The following is a 16,901-nucleotide window of genomic DNA, read 5'->3' as shown; positions in this document are numbered from 1 at the left end:
TGATTTCTATTTTAATACCTACTACACTTCACATAATTGCTAATTAGTTTGCCAGTCTACTATGAACAATCTTTGGAAGCAGAGATCACTTGTTATTTGACTTTATTTTCCCAGTGACTTGATTTGGAATGTATTTTGAAGTTAAAAGTCAATGAGTCTGGCTTCTAATTGGACATAAGAAATAAAGAAAAAAGAGGAATTAAGAATAATTCTTGATTTTTGACTTGAACAAGTGAATAAATGGTTGTACCATTACATGAAACAGGAAAGCCTGAGATATTTATTGGAAATAAATTTAATGGAGAGGTCAAATGAGCAATCTTAATTTCAGGGAGAAAAGTGCTAGGCTAGATATATAAATTAGGGTGTTATAAGCACACAGATGGCATCTAAAGCCCTGGGAATGGGCATTACCCAGGGAGACTGAACAAAGCCTGGCACTGTAATATTTTAGTGTGAGAAAGAGCACAGGAGAAAGAAGGAAAACTAGAAGAGTACAGTATTTAGGGCCGGGCGTGGTGGCTCACGCTTGTAATCCCAGCACTTTGGGAGGCCAACGCAGGCAGACAGATCACTTGAGGCCAGGAGTTCGGGACCAGCCTGGCCAACATGGCTAAACCCTGTCTCTACCCGCTGCCCCCCCGCCCCCCACAAAAAAAGAGTGTGGTATTTAGGAAGTTAAAAAACAAGTGTTTTAAGAAGTGGGGAGGACTATGCCAGGCGCGGTGGCTCACACCTGTAATCCCAGCACTTTGGGAGGCCGAGGCAAGTGGATCACATGAGGTCGGGAGTTCGAGACCAGCCTGACCAACATGGAGAAACCCTGTCTCCACTAAAAATACAAAATTAGCCAGGCATGGTGGCGCATGCCTGTAATCCCAGCTACTCGGGAGGCTGAAGCAGGAGAATGGCTTGAACCTGGGAAGCAGAGGTTGCAGTGAGCCGAGATCACACCACTGCACTCTAGCCTGGGCAACAAGAGTGAAACTCCATCTCAAAAAAAAAAAAAAAAAAAGTGGGGAGGGCTCACAGTGTGGCAAGTGCTTCAAAATATAAGGAAGCCAAAAGGACAACCACTGGATATGGTAACATCAAAGTCACTGGAGACCCTGGCGATTTTAGCAGAGTAAAGAAGACAGAAGACAGATTGGAGTGTGCCAAGGAGGGAATAGGATGTAAGAAAGCAAAGACACTGAGACAATACTCTGGATAAGTTTTGTTGTGAAGAGGCAGAGAAAATGGCACAGCGGATGGCTGGGAGGCAAAGGATCAACAAAGAAGGGTATAACTGCAGAAACAAGTGCTCATATTATAACTTTACACTCCACTGAAATTAGTTTTTTCAAACTATATGAATTTCTTAAGAGCAGAATTTCCTATTTTCTACCTTCTCTCTGTATCATAGTGTCAGAGGCGTTTGAACCAGAGCAACTCCATCTTCAGTAGGGGTTTGGTAAAATAAGGCTAAGACCTGCTGGGCTACATTCCCAGTAAGTTAAGGCAGTCTTAATCAAGGAATGAAATAGGAAGTCAGCACAAAATGCAGGACATAAAAACCCTGCTAATAAAACAGGTAGGTTATAGTAAAGAAGCTGACCAGCTGGGTGCGGTGGCTCATGCCTGTAATCCCAGCGCTTTGGGAGGCTGAGGCAGGCAGATCACCTGAGGTTGGGAGCTCGAGATCAGCCTGACCAACATGGAGAAACCCCCTCTCTACTAAAAACACAAAATTAGCGGGGCGTGGTGGCGCATGCCTGTAATCCCAGCTACTCAGCGGGCTGAGGCAGGAGAATGGCTTGAACATGGGAGGTAGATTTTGCAGTGAGCCAAGACCCCACCATTGCACTCCAGCCTGGGCAATAAGAGCGACACTCCACCTCAAATAATAATAATAATAACAATAATAATGATAATAAAATAAGTCCCTGTCAAATTTAGACACTGCAAACATCTTCTCCTAGACTGTCACCTTCCTGTGAGCTTTACCTGTGATGTTCTTAAAAAAAGGAGATGGCCAAACCCCACTAAAACTAAGATGGCAATGACAGTAACCTCTGATTGTCCTCACTGCTACACTCTCACCAGCACCCCAAGAGTTTACAGATGCCATGGCAACGTCAGGAAGTTACCCTATATGGTCTGAAATGGGGAAGCATGAATAATCCACTTCCTGTTTAGGATATAATCAAGAAATAACCATAAAAATGGGCAACCAGCAGCCCTTGGGGCTGCTCTGCCTATGGAGTAGCCATTCTTTATTCCTTTACTTTCTTAATAAACTTGCTTTCACTTTACTCTGTGGATTCCACTCAAATTCTTTCTTGCACGAGATCCAAGAACCATCTCTTGCGGTCTGGATTGGGACCCCTTTCCGGTAACAGCAGGTTCTCAGTATCTGTTTGTGGAATGCCTAGAACCTAAACTCTTTAAGTCCTAGTCCGAGAAATGCAGTAGAGTGGAATGAGGAGAACTTGAAATTAGACTCAAGTTTAAAAATCAGATTTTTCACTAACAAGCTATGTAGCCTTAGACAAATTACTTTCTCTCTCAGAACGTCTGTTTTCTCATGGGCATAAAATATTTATTTTGCTAGAATGCTGTGTCAGTTAAATGAGCACTTGCTACAGTGTGACTCAGAGGGTACTCAAATAATTTTCGACATTATTGGTTATTATTTCCAGTGGTAGGCAAATTATAATCATGGGTAAGCCACACATAAGTACATGTAAGAACATACACTGGAGAGAATTTAAATTGAGTTTTAAGCATTTCACAATACCTCTCAAAAATGAGTATATATAAAAATGCAAAGCAAAAAAAATTCAGACCTGACAAATGGTCTTGAAAGACTAGAAACATACACTACAGTTTTAGATTTCATTAGAGTATCATTTAACTGAGGGGTTATAAATGTGATGGAAAATAAAATAAACACAACATAGAGGAGGAAAAACAAAGATTATAGGGAATTTTCTGAGACAATAAAATGAGCCAGGTATAGAATATAAGACCTTTAAATTCGGGTCTAGACTACTGGTAGTTTATCCCCGAAGAAAATCACCTTTGGTCTGTTTCTAACTTGGCTCTCGAATTCTACTTTCCCATACATGACTGAATTTCCAAATAGTAGCCACTGATCCATTACAAATGTAAATCACATCATTAAACTTGCATATTCCCCACTCCCCACAAAGGCTTCCCACTGTACTTGAAATAAGTGCTAGCTTTATGTCCAACAGCCCCAACTGGCAACAACCAAAATGTCCATCAACATGGCCAGTGGCTACCATATTAGATCACTATGTGGCTGACTGTCCTATAGGTCTCAGCAATAATGTCATCTCCTCAGAAGCCTTCTAAAACCAATCTAAAGTAGCACTCTGCCCCCAGCACATTGCTATTTTTTTTGGAGCACATATCGCATTATCTTAAATTATTTTATTTGTTCTCTTATTTGTACATGAGCTGTCTCTCATGTAATTGTTTAGCACCCAGTACTTCCTCTCATCATAACTATTACATTGTAACTAAGTTACTTGTTTGTATCTCCCTCTGAACTGTTTCTTGACTGAAATAAATATGTCAACTGTTTGAATACTTTCTTCACCCGTAAGTCAGTACTTCATTTTTCTAAACCAAAGCATAGAAGAGCTGGGAAGCAATTAAGGCGCAGTAATCTAGAGGTCATATTATGCAAGGGATATGCTGTGGCTATTAGCAACAGATTCCATTGGCTTATGAGGCACTGCCTGAAGCTTCCAGGGAAACATACAGGGGAAACAGTCCAGAGGATTCAGGATGGTCTGGTACGACTCTGGACTAGCTCTATTTGGAAGGTCCAGTCCCTACAGACCCCAGAATGACACCATAATGCAGCCGTCTCTGACATATTTGTAACTCTGCTTGCCACATAATCAGTATCCTCATCTCCTAGCAATGGTAATAACATTGTCTTTAACATAAAAATGTACCTATTTGCAGTCACTACCTCTGTCACCACCACCAGCAGAGCCTGAGCTGAGGAAACCACGGTTCTCAATACCCAGCACACCCACTTCCAATTATCTGTTAAAACATGGTGGATTACTATGAAGTTCTAGGACTGCAAAGATATGCTTCACCTGAGGACATTAAAAAAGCTTATCATAAAGTGGCACTTAAATGGCACCCTGATAAAAATCCAGAAAATAAAGAAGAAGCAGAGAGAAAATTCAAAGAAGTAGCTGAGGCATACGAGGTATTATCAAATGATGAGAAACGGGACATTTATGATAAATATGGCACAGAAGGATTAAACGGAGGTGGAAGTCATTTTGATGATGGATGTGAGTATGGCTTCACATTCCATAAGCCAGATGATGTTTTTAAAGAAATTTTTCATAAAAGGGATCCATTTTCTTTTCACTTCTTTGAAGACTCGCTTGAGGACCTGTTAAATCGTCCAAGAAGCTCCTATGGAAACAGAAACAGAGATGCAGGATACTTTTTCTCCACCGCCAGTGAATATCCAATTTTTGAGAAATTTTCTTCACATGATACAGGATATACATCACAGGGTTCATTGGGGCATGAAGGCCTTACTTCTTTCTCTTCCCTGGCTTTTGATAATACTGGGATGGACAACTACGTATCTGTTACAACTTCAGACAAAATTGTTAATGGCAGAAATATTAATATAAAGAAAATTATTGAAAGTGATCAAGAAAGAGAAGCTGAAGATAATGGAGAGTTGACATTTTTTCTTGTAAATAGTGTGGCCAATGAAGAGGGCTTTGCAAAAGAATGCAGCTGGAGAACACAGTCATTCAACAACTATTCACCAAATTCTCACAGCTCCAAACATGTATCTCAATATACTTCCGTGGACAATGATGAGGGAGGTATATCTTGGGTTACCAGCAACGGGGATCCCCCTATTTTCTCAGCAGGAGTCAAAGAGGGTGGTAAGAGGAAAAAAAAGAAGCGCAAAGAGGTGCAAAAGAAGTCTACCAAAAGGAATTGTTAAATTGACTCTTCAAATATATAACATTTGAACACAATTGTGTGTGTTTTGGTTAATCACACATTTTGTAGATAACACAATACTATACTAAGAGCTTTTCAACACTTTTAGCAGGATTGTGGACATTTGGTTAGTAGTTTTTTTGAATGGGTATGTCAGAAAAGGATGAGTTTGTGGTGACAGTTGGTGCTAATAAGAATTTGCCTGGGCAGTATAGTGAGATCTTTTCTCTACAAAAAATTTAAAAATTAGCCAAGTGTGGTGGTGCGCACCTGTAGTCCCAGCTACTCGGAAAGCTGGTAGAAAGACTGCTTGAGCCTGGAAGACATAGGTTGCAGTGTAATGGGATCACACCACTGCACTCCAGCTTGGGTGACAAAGTAAGACCCTGTCTTAAAAAAAAAAAGGAATTTGGAAAACTGCAAAGAGTTTTTTACTTTTGAATTTTTCTTTAGTAGAGTTTATAGCCTATTTTTCTTTTTTCTAATTAAAACCACTATACAAACTTACAAAACATGCATAGCATTAGGCGACAAGAATGTATTAAGACACACAGGTTCAGACTACACAATTATTCATGAAATGGCTTTTTTCCAGTGGAGGTACAGCATTTGATGCATTATAACTTAAAGGTACTTCAAATTAAAAATTAAAGTATAAAGTATTTTAAGTTAAAAATAGACTTAGCTGGGTGCAGTGGCTCACACCTGTAATCCTAGCATCTTGGGAGGCCCAGGCAGGAGGGTTGCTTGAAGTCAGAATTTCGCGACAGTCCGGGTAACATAAAGAGACCTGTCCTCTATGAAAAAACTTTTTTAAAAATTTAGCTGGGTGTGGTGGTACGTGCCTGTAGTCCTAGCTACTTAGGAGGCTGAGGTGGGAGGATTGCTTGAGCCCAGGAGTTTGAGGTTGTAGGGAGCCATTGCACTTGCCATTGCACTCCAGCGGAGAGTGTGACCGTCTCTAAAGAAAAACTATAGAAAATTTAAAAAATTAAAAAACGGGTAACATGGTAAATTTTATGTAGTATATTTTACCACATTTTTTTTAAAGACCAGTCTTACCCTGAATTCCTCAGAGCAGTCTGTATGGTAGGCCATCAGTGAATCACTCCAGATAGGAAATTTTCTATTTTTGTTTAGAGTTTGTACACAAAATCTACAAATACATTACTCTAAAATAGCACCTATAGCCATTTTAATTTAGTCATGTTGGGAGAAAAACAGATGGGTTACAAATACATCAGATATCGAGCAAACAGTTTGAGTTACATCTAGCAGCACTAAAACTTATTCAACTTTGGCCAAATACACATGCAAAATTAGAAAAAAATTATAATATCTGCTATTTTTAAAAGACAGCTATAGTCAAGAGCTTATGTTTTGTATCGGTATTTGATTTTTAGTGGGCAGATGGGAGAAGGAAAGGTTATTTATTCTATAGAAGAGACTGCGGACAATTAGTATTCAAAGTTTATTTTCAGAAAATAAAATAATAAAAGCCCAGGGTATTTTAAATGCTTCTAATATAAGATGTGATATTTAGTAGAGTTTATCTGTTATCATGCATGTGGTAGTAAAGTTGAAAAAAAAATTGCAATTTTCCAAAAACTAAAGCAAAAATCAGTGTCTCAGAAAATTTAAGAATGTAATGACATGCCCTGTAGTCCATTTCTTCACTCTTAACAGAAAACCAAAAATTTAGATTTAATCATCTTACTCAATAGCTTAAAATTCCTCAAAGTTTTCCCACCATCTAAAGGAAAAAGCTAATTGTTTGCTTAACATAATACACAAGGCCCTCCACGAGCCAGCCACCAGCTTTTTTCCCAACTTGATTTCCTATCAGCTCCTTGTACTCATCTTATGCTCTAGCCCAACTTCTCCCAAAATCTGTTCCAGGGATACCAGTTCAAGACTCATCACAGAAAAGGGGTCCATGGTCAAATACATTTTTACACATTTTGCAAATTACTGCGGAACACATCTCTCAGAAACCTAGACTATTAAGGGCTGGGTGCAGTGGCTCACACTTATAATCGCAACACTATGAGAAGCTGAGGTGAGAGTTCAAGTTTACCTTGGGCAACATGGCGAGACTCCATCTCCAAAAAAACAATTAAACTATTATGTACATTATGAAAGGCAGCATTCCCCAAAAGTATTTGATCACAGAATCATTTTCGTGCAATGCCTACTATTTTGTTTGAGAACATCTTTCAACAAATCTTTTCCTAAGCCGGGCGCGGTGGCTCACGCCTGTAATCCTAGCACTTTGGGAGGCCGAGGCGGGTGGATCACGAGGTCAGGAGTTCAAAACCAGCCGGGCCAAGATGGTGAAACCCCATCTCTACTAAAAACACATAAATTAGCCAGGCGTGGTGGCGGGCGCCTGTAATCCCAGCTACTCGGGAGGCTGAGGCAGGAGAATCGCTTGAACTCGGGAGGTGGAGGTTGCAGTGAGGCAAGAGATCGCGCCATTGCACTCCAGCCTGGGCGACAAGAGCAAGACTCTGTTTCAAAAAAAAAAAAAAAGCTTCTCCAGCCATACTAAACGATTGCAACGCTTAGTGCTGGCCATTCCGTTTTAGAGTTCTGTGCCTTTGCAAGTGTTCCTTCTGGTAGTATGGCTCCTTTAGTCAGGTTGGGGAGAGCCTTTCAAATAAAAGCAAATTCCAGGCCTGGTGCGGTGGCTCAGAGAGGAGGGTGGATCGCTTGAGGCCAGGAGTTCGAGATCAGCTTGGCCAACGCGGCAAAACCTGGTCTCTACTACAATTACAAAAATTAGCCAGGCGTGGTGGCACACGCCTATAATCCCAGCTACCTTGGGAGGCTGAGGCACGAGAATTGCTTGAACTCAGGAGGCAGAGGTTGCAAATGAGCAGAGATTGCCACTGCACTCCAGTCTGAGCAACAGAATGAGAGCCTGTCTCAAAAAAAGACTGAACAATTGCACATCTTTCTTTTCACCTAATCCCACGGAGAGTTGTCTTTCTGCAGCTTTACTATGAGAACTGAACAACAAGTTCTGTGCACTGGACAATAACTTTTTATTTTTTATAGTAAGAAGTCGATGTAATTAACATTCCATTTTAAATGAATTCAAGTATATCAACATAAACATATGCCAAGACATAGCTTTGATGTCAAACACCATACGTTCTGGTTCACACATTGTTCATATATTGACCCAAAAAACTGAAATACGATCCAATGGCAGATCCGCCTGCAAGGAAGGTGATTCAGTTTTCACTGATTAAGCTTTATGTTCATCAGATTAATTGCTCGCAATAGAGGACACCCTACAAAAAATTATTCTCCTTATCCTTCGTCTTGTCTTTGCAAACAGGACTTTCAGACACAGAATGCCCCAGAAGTATTTCCAAACAGTTACCTTTCCTAAGAGGAGCTGCTGAAAGAATTTGTGTTACTAAACATGCTTCGTGTATAGTCTGGAGCAAGCTCTCATGCCTAACAGAAACAAGAGCTACTTGATGTGAGACACATTGTCACTTAAGTGTGATAATTGCCACAACTTCGGAGTCCGAGTAACTTGGAAGACAGCCCCTCTGGGGGATGGCACACTTTTCTCTCTGCAGTCATTTCGGCTTCACAGAATACCTCAACGGTAGAGAACACACTGGACCCACCCCTTTCCAGGAGCAGCCGGTATAGAAGAAATCCGCGGAGAGCACAGAGGGTTGGGGAGCGGAGGCCCCACCAGGAGAAGGGTCAGCCGAACCAGGGATCGCCTGAGACCAACTTGGGTCCCTCCAGGGGACACCATGGGAGGAGACCGTGGGAGGAGAGTCTAACCTGAGAGGCCGCGGACGTTTGCTACAGCGGGAACCAGCTTGGGGGCTGAGAGCAGCCAAGGCATTACGGCCTAACTCACGCGTCGGGAAGAGAAAGAGGGTAACGACGGGGAATGCAACCGCCTGCTGGGCCGCGTCGCCAGGAAACCGGGACAGCCGCACCTCCCCTTCCGGCGGAGGCGGCTCGCGGGCCTTCCTTGCGCGGCGGCGCAGGTTGTGACGTCATGCCCCGAGCTGGGACCGACCCTCCGGCTCCACGCCCTTTTTTTTTTTTTTTAGGTCCCGGGCGTTGAGCTCTACTCAGTGCACGCAGCCACACAATATGCTCTTGGACGTCGCCCCCTGGAGGGGATGTTATCTCCCGCCTTCTTGAAGGCGCCCATTTCTGGGGTTGCCCCATCCAGGGAGCTGGTTCCTAGTTAAGAATATGAGAATGTATGCGCAGGGAGGCAGGCAACAGCACGAACAGCCACGCTTCTAGAAGATTCTAGGGAGCGCGCAGGAGCAGCGCAGAGGGAGTAGGAATGAGCAGGCGGAGGACCCGAGGTCACGAGACCGTTGTGTGGGAGGAGCCAGCGGCCGGGGAGGTTCTAGTCTGTTCTGTCTCGCGGCAGCCGCCCCCTTCTGCGCGGTCACGCCGAGCCAGCGCCTGGGCCTGGAACCGGGCCGTAGCCCCCCAGTTTCGCCCACCACCTCCCTACCATGGACCCCCGCAAAGTGAACGAGCTTCGGGCCTTTGTGAAAATGTGTAAGCAGGATCCGAGCGTTCTGCACACCGAGGAAATGCGCTTCCTGAGGGAGTGGGTGGAGAGGTGAGACCCAGGCCTGAGGACCGTTGGGGGCGGGGGGAAGCACGGCCGCAGGGGGAACCGGGCTGGACGTGGCTCGGGCCGGCGGGCGAGGCGGGGTCGCTGCCCCTTCTTTGCCCGGGAAAGGGAGGCAACTTCGAGGGGTCATGGAAGATCGCGAGCCTTGGGTAGTACAGGAGCCGCGGGGAGCAGGAGGCAGAGCTGGGTTCCTCGCATCCTGAGGTTGCCCAGGGGTGTATCTTGGGCGAAATACAAAAACAGGACTGCGGATGCGTGGACACTGGAGACGCGAGGAGTGAAAACTGCAAGACTTAGATTTTGCGTGGGGTTGTTTTTCTTTCAGTCTTGTGTGCCCTGCTCAGGTCTCATTGGTACATAGCAGTTCCTTTACGCACTATCCCTTTACATCGTGTTATAATAATATAACACTAGTAAGTTAAAAGTTACAAAACTAGTAAGAATGATAACTGTAAAAATGATTGTTTTTACCTTACAGCGTTTGTAGCTGCGTAGGATTAATTATCTTGAGAATCACTTATTATACCTCCGTTACTTGGCAGTGTTATCACTCCAATCACGTCTGAGAAAAATAATTTCTTAAGGCCTGGCATGTTTCCAGGATATAATCTTGTTGTCTTTAACTTTAGAGTACTTCGCTACGTGCAAAGAGTTAATTGACAAGGCACTGTGCCTGGTGCTAGGAAACAGTATAAGTACTGTCTAGACGAATAAATAGAAAAGTTCGTTTTGATATTTACTGTATAATAGTAATTAGCATTTTATGTGTTGAAGGAGCACCGAAGAGAAAAAGTGAGAGGGAAGTCTTCCCTAAGATGACTTTTTAAAAAATTATTACTAATGGGGAACTGTAAAGATGACATACAAATTGCACTAAACAGGGATAAATAGCAACTATGGAGACCATTGCGACTCCTGAGAGGTGCTGCTGTGAACGTTATGTGTTTAGTGATTTTTGTCTTTTAGAGACAGGGATTGTCCAGGCCGCATACAGTGGCGGGATCACTGCAGCCTCCAATTCTTGGGCACAAGCGATCCCCCTGCATCAGTCTCCCAGGTGGCGAGCAGTGCGGGATCGAGCCACCATACTTGGCTAATTTAATTTTTTTGTAGAGATGGGGGGTCACATTAAGTTGCCCAGGCTTGTCTTGAACTCCTGGCCTCAAGGGACTCCCCCGCTTCCCAAAGTGGTGGTATTACAGGCGTGAGCCACTTCACCCAGCGTGATATTTTTATATGGGAAGATGAGCTCATGATTACCAAATAGCTCAAAGAATATTTCTTAACAACAAGCTGGTTCTAAGGAAAAAACTCGTTACAGTCTGTCAGTGTTGTATATTGTATTTTTTTCCTCTAAGAAGTTTTTCAATTTTTAGCTCCCCACCAATTGTCTAACTACTGGAAGACTGACTTATATGTGAAATTCTGAGACCATTTAATATTACTATGTTAATAGTAACTTTATGAATATTGGTAAGAAGTCTATTTTGCAAACTCCTCAACCGGGAAATGTCAGGATTAGGAATTGAGGGCTAGATTTTAGTTGTTTTCTCTATTGAACAGCTTGATGATCCAAAAGCCTTAAGATATTTGTATGCTTTTATCCTAATTATAGGAAAGAACCTGCAGTTAATAAATTCTTTCTAAAATTCCAGGTAAAGTAGACAAGTATCACAGGAAGAAAACAGCCGGCTCCAAGAGCTGGCTCCACTTTACATTAAGTGGATACAATGTTTTTGTTTCATTCTTACTAGTGAGGAAGAGGAGACACAGAAGAACAAATTAAAAGCATGTGTAAGAACAGTGTCCTCCTGACTTGTGCTGGAGTGATTGTGCCTATGTAGAGAATTCCACTTTAAGGTTTGCAAAATATTTGTCAGGCACTACTATCTCCCAAACAAAAACAAGAAATAGTCATGTACCTTATTTTAACATAGGTAATTCCAGTTTTTCTTTCTGATTCCACTTACATTCTTTAGCCATCCTGAGTTGGCTGAAGTATGGGGTGAAGCATCATGGCATATGTAGGGACTTTATTCTGAACTTACATTGAGATATTTAATATTAGAAGCTTTTTCTCCTTATTTCTGTATTTAAACTAAGATTTTTATAAACTCTGAGGCCTTTGCGTTTGTATCCGTTTCTCTCTGCCTTCATCAGTCTGCAGTTCGAGATTGTGGCAGATGGGGCTGAATGTGGAGACTTCTAGGTCCAGACGTCTTCCTAGGCCTGATGCTACTGTTAGGGTTACTCGAGTTAAAAACATCTGTTTCTCACAGGCTTAGCTGTTGAAGAACAGTACATCTGCCTATTTGCTATAATTGCTAGCATTGTTTATAGCTTAGTTTTATTTGATATAAGGATTTATTAGTTTAACCTTTTAAATTGCACAAAGAGAAATACTAAAAGTCTTTCTGAACTAGTTGTCAGTGAGGATCCAGGGAGACTGTTCTTTTCAAGAACTGTGTTTTGAGATATTTTTGTTTTTCCCTTTTTAGAGACAGAAGCATTCTCCCACTCTATTTTCTCCCGTTTAACAATTTAGTATCTTGTATGTGGTTTCATGGCTTTACTTGATGGTAATTAAGATCGAAGAGAGTGTCTTTGTTTTCTACTCCCTAGTACAGTACGTGGCACATGGCTTTTCCTAAATGTTGTAAAGGAAATGAACAGAATGCATTTCTACCCTCAATATGGAATTTAGAGTGCAGCAACCAATTTTTTGTACATGTGTACAAATAACCATAGCACAAAGCAGATTAGAAGGTTATCAAATTAAGAGAATTGTGAATGAAGTTTTATGTGGTCCTATGTGAGAAAAGTGTCTACACTGGTCCTACTTGATTGTGTAACATAAAAAAGCCTGTAGTGCCAAAGTCCAAGTGGCAGGTTTTGGCCAGAAAGTAGCTTGTTCTAAGCCTTGGAAGCATTAATTGAAATTTCGTACCTATGAGTTGGTGTTTTCTTCCATTAGTTAACTAGAATTTGGGATGGGAGAAACTAAATCTAGCTTATGAGTAAATCCTCTTTTTTTTTTTAAGTTTTTTTTTTTTTTTTTGCAACAATTTCTAGCTCAGAAAAATTGCAGGTATGGTACAAAGGAATTTTTTCTGAACTAGTTGAGAGTAAGCTGCCAACATTATACCCCAACACCAGTGAGTGTATACTTCCTACAAAGTCTTTACAATGCAAATACTAAACTTAGGAAACTAATGCTGATGCATTTATGCTATCTAATCCTCAGATTTATGTGTTGCATTTAGTTGCCATGTCACGTAGTCTCCATTCTGAAACAATTCCTCAGTCTTTCCTTGACTTTCATGATCTTAACAGTTTGAATGTTATTGGCAAGTTATTTTATAGACTTTCTCTCAATTTGGGTTTGTCTGGCCTTCCCTTAGGATTGGATTTAGCTTAATACATTTCTTGGCAGGAATATCACTTCCCAAAGTTAGTGTACTGTAAGTTATACTATGTCTGGATGTCACTCTAAAATACATTCCTGACGCTGCATTTTGAAACTTAGGAAGAACACAGTGTAAGAAACCCTGTGTCTTCATTAAAATTTAACTACAAAGGACTGGTGATTACTGTGCTCTTTTGCAAAGTAGTGTTTCCATAGAAAAGAATTTTGTGGTGTCTATATGCCTGTTCCTTATCATTAAATCATTTTACTTTGAATTGCAGATTAGGATGTTTTGGATCATATAATCTTTATGTTTGACATGGGAGCTATTCCATATTAAGGGTACTGAGTAACATTTTCTTCTATCATATTAAACATAATGGAAAAAGTAGGCACATTTTCTTCGTTTGAATGGTGCTTATAAGAAATTCCAAATTCTGTTTCTTTTCATTCCATCTGCTACTTTGCATTTATACTTTTGCTTCATATTGGGATCCTCAGATGATACTAAGAGAGTGAAAAGGCAAGCTACAGGGTGGGAGAAAATATTTGCAACACATAAAGCTGACAAAGGGTTCATATGCAGAATACAGACACCACCTTCAAATAAAGAAGGACAATCTATTAGAAAGCTGGATGAGAGTTGAACTGTACAAAAAAGTCTTTTTAAATGACCAGTAAATATATGAAAAGGGACTCAACTGCAATGAGATGCCAGTAGGCACCTATCAGAATGGCTAAAAAATCTTTAAGATGGACAATAGCTAAGCATTGGCCAAGGCGTGAAACAATTGGAATTCTCATACATTGCTGATAAAAGTGTAAATTGATAAAAGAACTTCAGAAAACTGATGCCCATTTAAATTCAGCCTGCACATACCCTTATGACCACAAATTCCACCCAACTGAAATGAATGTAAATGTGGATATGACAACTCTAGTTACAAAGAATCAGGCCGGGCGCAGTGGCTCATGCCTGTAAATCCAGCACTTTGGGAGGCCAAGGCTGGCGGATTACGAGGTCAGGAGATCGAGACCGTTCTGGCTAACATGGTGAAACCCCGTCTCTACTAAAACAAAAAATCAGCTGGGTGTGGTGGCATGCACCCTGTAGTCCCAGCTACTTGGGAGGCTGAGGCAGGAGAATCGCTTGAACCCAGGAGGTGGAGGTTGCAGTGAGCCAAGATTGCGCCACTGCACTCCAGCCTGGGTGACAGAGCAAGACTCCATCTCAAAAAAAAAAAAAAAAGAATCAACCCTTTCTGTTTTCAAAGTTAATATATCCCCTTGTTTTACATAGTTAATGGCTTTTGTTGTTTGTTTTTAAGGCAAATTTTAATAATGTCTACGTTGCTTCCAACTGTTGTGGAGTGCTCTTAAGTCTATCAACCATTTTAGTCACTGGATTGTTGCAGGTAGCCCATATACTATAGGGTCTGCACCAAATGGAGCATGTAACGCTAATTCTTTGTAATTTTTCTCTTCTAGTTATTTGCTTTTAATGAATTGTGTTGCCCTGAACTATTTGGGAAAGAAGGGTTTGTAGGGTCAGGAGGAAGTATTAATGGATGAGGTTGGGAGGGGTGTATAAGGAGAAAATCTATAATGTGACGGGCATGCAAATATAAGCAAGAAAAATTCTCATAGGTCTCAGTCACAGGACACAAACATTTTGAATTATTATATCATGACGGTATAGTTATTTCATAAACTGCATATTTGAATTTAATTGAACTCTTATTTCAAGTTTCAAATTTAGGATTCAAATATACCTACTGAGTTGAATTCTAAGTTAACAGCTTGTGCAAATGATTTTGTCATTGCATGTTGACATATCTGCCTCTTTTCCTCTGGGAAGAGGCACAGAGAAGCTATACATTATGTTTATTTGACTCATTGAGGCAAAGAAAGGGGTTCATTAGCCAGTAGCCTTAAAATAAATTTTAAGCTGGAAAAAATTTAACCATAATAATACCACAGCATTCAGATTAATTGAGAGTTTACTTTTAAATTTTGAAAAGGTAGTCATCTAAATGTCTAACGTTATTTTTTAGGTATAAATACGTTGCGTGACAGTGAATTTTAATTTTCTAAACAAATATCTTTTTTCTCATCTTCTTCAAGCATGGGTGGTAAAGTACCACCTGCTACTCAGAAAGCTAAATCAGAAGAAAATACCAAGGTAAGTTTTAATTTCATTTGTATGTTTTGTGATAAAGTACTATAAGATTTCTTAGGGGTTGTTTTTAAACTGCTGCTCTCCAATTATCACTCCTGATTTCCCCCAGATCACTTGGAAATAAGACCTTTTAAGACCTCTTTATCTTTATAACTTTGTAGACCCGAATTCTCTGGGTTCTGATTTAGAACTGAGAATTTAGGGTTGGATGTTCACTGTTTTAGAATACATGACAATAAAAGTTACATGTATGGCCTGTAAGTGGTAAGCTCCGTGATGGTGTGCATCCGTAGTCTTCATGATTGCCTTACAGTGTGTCATATGCATTGTAGGTACTTTATTTATTATTTGCAGAGTAAATGAAGTATCCCAGGTCAGTAATTTAATTTTTTTGCGCTACTATCTGAGTGATATTTCTGAGTGTGAATCATGGTGTTGGGTTACCATATTTGCTTAAAGGACGTGTAAGATTAGGAGAAGGTTACCAGTAGCTGAAGTTGAGAGACAGATGAAGGGGAACATACATGTTTAAGAATGTTTTCTTTTGTTTTATTTGTTTGTTTTTTCTTTCCTGAGACAAAGTCTCACTGTGTCACCCAGGTCTGAGTGCAGTGGTACAATCTCGGCTCACTGCAACCTCAGCCTACTGGCTTCAAGCGATTCTCCTGTTTCAGTCTCCCGAGTATCTGGGATTACAGGTGCATCCCACCATGCCCGGCTAATTTTTCTATTTTTAGTAGAAATGGGGTTTCGCCATGTTGGCCAGGTGGGTCTCGGAACTCCTGACCTCAAGTGATCTCTCAGCCTCCCAAAGTGCTGGGACTAAGGCGTGAGCCACCATGCCTGGCCCAGAATGCTTTCTTCATAATTTTTTATTTCTCTCTTCTGCCTTCATATCTAAAAGGCTCTTTTTTTTTTTTTTGCAAATTTTCTGATTAGCTGTCTTAAATTGACAATAAAATAGCTGTTTTATTATTTAGAAACTTAAACATTGTTATCTATTTGGATCTTAAAGTGGAAGTTATGTCTATTAAGAAGGAGAATGCGAAAAGGTAAGCAAAAGCCCAAAAAGTAGTTACCTTTTTTTTAAAAGGACCATTTATTAGAGTGGTATTTTCTGAGCCCTAGATATTTTGCTATTTGGCAAATGTGTATGAAGGCAAAATTATATTTAACCTATGTGTCAGCTGAAAATTTTTTGTAAGAAAAACATTCTAAACTAGAATTATGGCTTGTCTTTTCAATATATTCTAGAATACCTAGACTTTGTACATTTTATAGGGACTCAACAAATATTTTGTGACAAGGTAGGTTTTTGGTTCTAATTTTTTTTTTTTTTTTTTGAGACAGAGTCTCACTCTGTTGCCCAGGCTGGAGTGCAGTGGTGCGATCTCTCGGCTCATTGCAAGCTCTGCCTCCCAGGTTCACGCCCTTCTCCTGCCTCAGCCTCCTGAGTAGCTGGGACTACAGGTGCCCACCACCACGTCCGGCTAATTTTTTTGTGTTTTTAGTGGAGACGGGGTTTCACCATGTTAGCCAGGATGGTCTCAATCTCCTGACCTCGTGATCCACCCACCTCGGACTCCCAAAGTGCTGGAATTACAGGCATGAGCCACTGCACCTGCCTTGGTTCTAATTTTTTAAGTAACAGGGAAGCAACCTAAAAATGGTTA

General features: G+C 41.0%; 3 protein-coding genes across 6 annotated transcripts in view; 2 read left to right on the top strand and 1 right to left on the bottom strand.

Annotated features, from left to right (window-relative positions):
- The window catches only part of XPNPEP3 (X-prolyl aminopeptidase 3), a 75,045-nt gene extending 66,023 nt beyond the window's left edge, over positions 1 to 9,022 (bottom strand). The window contains exons 1-2 of one of the 4 annotated variants that reach the window (XM_024927165.4): positions 8,818 to 8,959; positions 5,287 to 5,390 (exon numbers count right to left, since the gene is read on the bottom strand). In XM_024927165.4, the coding sequence (XP_024782933.1) occupies positions 5,287 to 5,390; positions 8,818 to 8,881 (168 nt within the window). In that variant the 5' untranslated portion in view covers positions 8,882 to 8,959. Of the gene's footprint in view, positions 1 to 5,286; positions 5,391 to 7,081 lie in introns of those variants that run through there. The other 3 variants (XM_003814616.7, XM_008967376.5, XM_008967377.6) reach the window with 3 other exon arrangements.
- DNAJB7 (DnaJ heat shock protein family (Hsp40) member B7) lies at positions 4,076 to 15,232 on the top strand. Its single transcript, XM_057300976.2, has one exon. It carries the CDS (start codon positions 4,076 to 4,078, stop codon positions 5,003 to 5,005), a length of 930 nt encoding a protein of 309 aa, XP_057156959.2. The 3' UTR covers positions 5,006 to 15,232.
- The window catches only part of ST13 (ST13 Hsp70 interacting protein), a 30,510-nt gene continuing 23,017 nt past the window's right edge, over positions 9,409 to 16,901 (top strand). Inside the window, exons 1-2 of the mRNA XM_003814611.5 lie at positions 9,409 to 9,628; positions 15,174 to 15,231. Coding sequence (XP_003814659.1) covers positions 9,519 to 9,628; positions 15,174 to 15,231 — 168 coding nt within the window. The 5' untranslated portion in view covers positions 9,409 to 9,518. The remainder of the gene's footprint in view (positions 9,629 to 15,173; positions 15,232 to 16,901) is intronic.

This window comes from Pan paniscus, chromosome 23 (genome assembly GCF_029289425.2).
Source record: "Pan paniscus chromosome 23, NHGRI_mPanPan1-v2.0_pri, whole genome shotgun sequence".
NCBI lineage: Eukaryota > Metazoa > Chordata > Mammalia > Primates > Hominidae > Pan > Pan paniscus.
Note: the sequence above shows the minus strand (reverse complement) of the source record. Positions and strands in the feature narration are given on the sequence as shown.